At 42.9% G+C, this 2,840-nt stretch overlaps 1 protein-coding gene across 1 annotated transcript; it reads left to right on the top strand.

Moving 5' to 3' along the window:
• Window positions 1-722: 722 nt before the first annotated feature.
• On the top strand, window positions 723-2,626 carry LOC138955954 (location of vulva defective 1-like; the record flags this gene model as incomplete). Its single annotated transcript, XM_070327446.1, has 3 exons — window positions 723-816; window positions 1,683-1,854; window positions 2,476-2,626. Coding segments are annotated over 3 exons (417 nt in total), but the record flags the coding sequence as incomplete, so codon positions are not given.
• Window positions 2,627-2,840: the final 214 nt, after the last annotated feature.

Raw genomic sequence — 2,840 nt, 5'->3', positions numbered from 1 at the left:
TCCCTATTTTTATCTGGGAAAAGTTGGCAGCTATGTTTAGACTTGATACATGCTGTGTTTAACACAGTGCAAACACACCATTGTTGTCTCCGTGAAAAAGACACTAAACTTGTTGTGGACTCTGACAAACTATTTTCTACTCATGGAAAACAGTTCTGCTTTAATTCAAGGTGAGGTAACAACAAAATTAATTTTCTTTCATATGTTTCCCTGCTGTTTGAATTGTTGTTATTGCCATTGATATAGAAGCTCTATGATTAAGCTGAAATATGCATTTCAGGGCCATTTTTGTGTGTCTAAAACACTAAAAACCTTCGCCCCCAGACCCCGACCAGGGGCATTGCCCCTGGACCCTACTGGGGGCCTTCTGCGGCCCCCAGACCCCCACCTTCTTTTTCCTTAATTATCACTTTTTCTGAATCCCATGTCTGTAGGTTTGAATGGATTAGAATTTATCATTTGGCTATAACGTATAATTATAAGTTTAGATGTGTATGGGAGAATGTTGTTCTACTGCTAGAAACAAGAAAATCCAGATTATGATTAACATTTAAAAAATTCAGGACTACATGATCATTGAAACGACAACAAAACTTGTGAAGTTTTACTGACTTCAGAATGGTCACTTGATTAATTTTTAAGGTTCCTTGCAGAACTAGCACTACATGTATGGGAAGAAACGTCTATGTCTACATTTTATACAATGTGCTGCTCTTTTTCAGGGTGGTAGAGTTCAAGGACAAAGACACCACAAGAAAAGCTATTGAAACTATGCACCAGTACAAAGTTCACGACAGATACTTGGTTGTCAATGAGGTGAGACTTGGGGTTCTTTCAGACTGAACTATTAGTGTGTGTGTGTGTGTGTGTGTGTGTGTGTGTGTGTGTGTGTGTGTGTGTGTGTGTGTGTGTGTGTGAGAGTGTGAGCGTGGGGGCGGGGATATCTGTCTGGATGCATGTCTGCCGTACGACTGTCAAGCCCTCTCCTCACCCCCCCCCCCCCCCACTTCCTGTTTTCGTCAATCCTCTTTCATCTGTGCTAATGCGGGCCTGTTACACGACACCTGAGATAGACGAAGTTCTCAAATGTCGTATAGTTGTGTTCTTTCATTCTACGTGGCCCGTCCTCACAGCAGCAGACAACAAATCGTCAAATTGAGTTCGAGGATTTATTTTGCATTCCATACATACAATGATACATCATAGCAGAACTCAAAGTAGAAGCATCCAACATACAAATCGCGCTGGCCTATGTAGCAAATACTCAATCTCCAGAATATTCCAGACCAAACATGATACAATTAAAATTAGATGAACTGTCCATGGACTAGAATAGTGACATTCTCTGTGACGTACATCAAAAGCGCCGACGCACTTAATCCGAGCGAACGCCACGAACCTACGACTCAAAACAACGTGGTCAACAAATTGTTTTGACAGGACTAGAAACTTCGACTGCATTCTCGTCCAAACATGAATATTGTGTTTACAAAATATAATATCGGTACTTTCCCGCAAAGTACAAATAAGTCAACTATATACAACACACAAAACTAAACCAAAGTTCAGCAACGGTAGCGTTTTTTAACAGGGCCACTAAGTGAAACATTTACCTACCTCGTTTTCTTCCCCTTCACATTTGTACACACGTGACCCTTTTAACCCCCCTTCTCTGATGACAGATCCGTAACCAGGACGAGTACTGGAACTGGACTCGCTCCGGCCTGGTGAACGGTATCCGCGCTGGTGCCTACTACAACGACTACCCACCCCTCATGTTGCGCGGCTTCGTCAACGACAAGGTCTCCAAGATCCTGGGCTACGCCACTATGAGACAAGTCCGCATCAGACCAAGTGAGTATAAGTGTGGAGGCGAAAACAATACAATGAAAGCTTCATTTTCAGGCCTCTAAAAATGTTTAAAAAAAATAGGGTCTTAGCAAGGAGGGAGCCTTAAAATGGAGGTAATTTTACAGGGGATATGAACAGAAAATCTGAAAAAAGCATGTTCTTAAAGGGGGGGGGGGGGGGTGTGTCTTAAATTTGGTTTTTTTTTTAAAGGGGGTTCCATTGTAAAACGTTAAAGGCAGATTCCTCTTCTCCTGTAAGTGATCTTGTGCACCATCCCAGATGTATCCAAGCGTGTACATGAAATAAAAGCATTCTTTTGCGTCGGCAAGTACCAAAATTCAACAGTTTGGCTGCTGCTGCCTGTGCAAGGGTGTGTGTTTTTTGTGTTTTTTTGAGTGGATGCTTATTCTACTAAATAATCTCAAGGAGAAAAAAAAATCAAAAAAAGCAGCCAGGTTGTTGATATTTTGCGAGTGTTTCAGTGAATGGGTGCTCTTATTCACGTTTATTTAACGACCCCCTGTCTATAACGGCTATTTTTGGTCTATCACTTGAGTGGTCATTGAAGACAGGTTTGGCTGTGGCATAACTACTGATAAAACCCTTCGCCTGTGATGCTTGCAGGTCTGTGTGAGATGGACGAGCGCATGCTGGAGGTGGTCAGAGAGTGTAACATCGAATACGAGATCTCGGGGCAGGAGGAGGCCACCTTCGACAAAGGCTGGGTGCCCAGGACTGACAACAGCACTGTCAATGACACCGACCCCTGGTACACGTAAGTGTACATGATTTGTCTGTTATGAGTCAGGAGTTTGGTTTCAAAGAGGGGATCTCTGCACTGTCAATGACACCGACTCCTAGTTCACGTACATGCACATGGCTTTTCTGTTATAAGTAAGGAGTATTGTTTAACAGAGGGGACCTCTGCACTGTCAATGACACCGACCCCTGGTACACGACAGTGCACATGACTTTTCTGTTATTAGTCA

The sequence above is a fragment of the Littorina saxatilis genome, unplaced genomic scaffold (assembly GCF_037325665.1).
Source record: "Littorina saxatilis isolate snail1 unplaced genomic scaffold, US_GU_Lsax_2.0 scaffold_3791, whole genome shotgun sequence".
Lineage (NCBI taxonomy): Eukaryota > Metazoa > Mollusca > Gastropoda > Littorinimorpha > Littorinidae > Littorina > Littorina saxatilis.
Note: the sequence above shows the minus strand (reverse complement) of the source record. Positions and strands in the feature narration are given on the sequence as shown.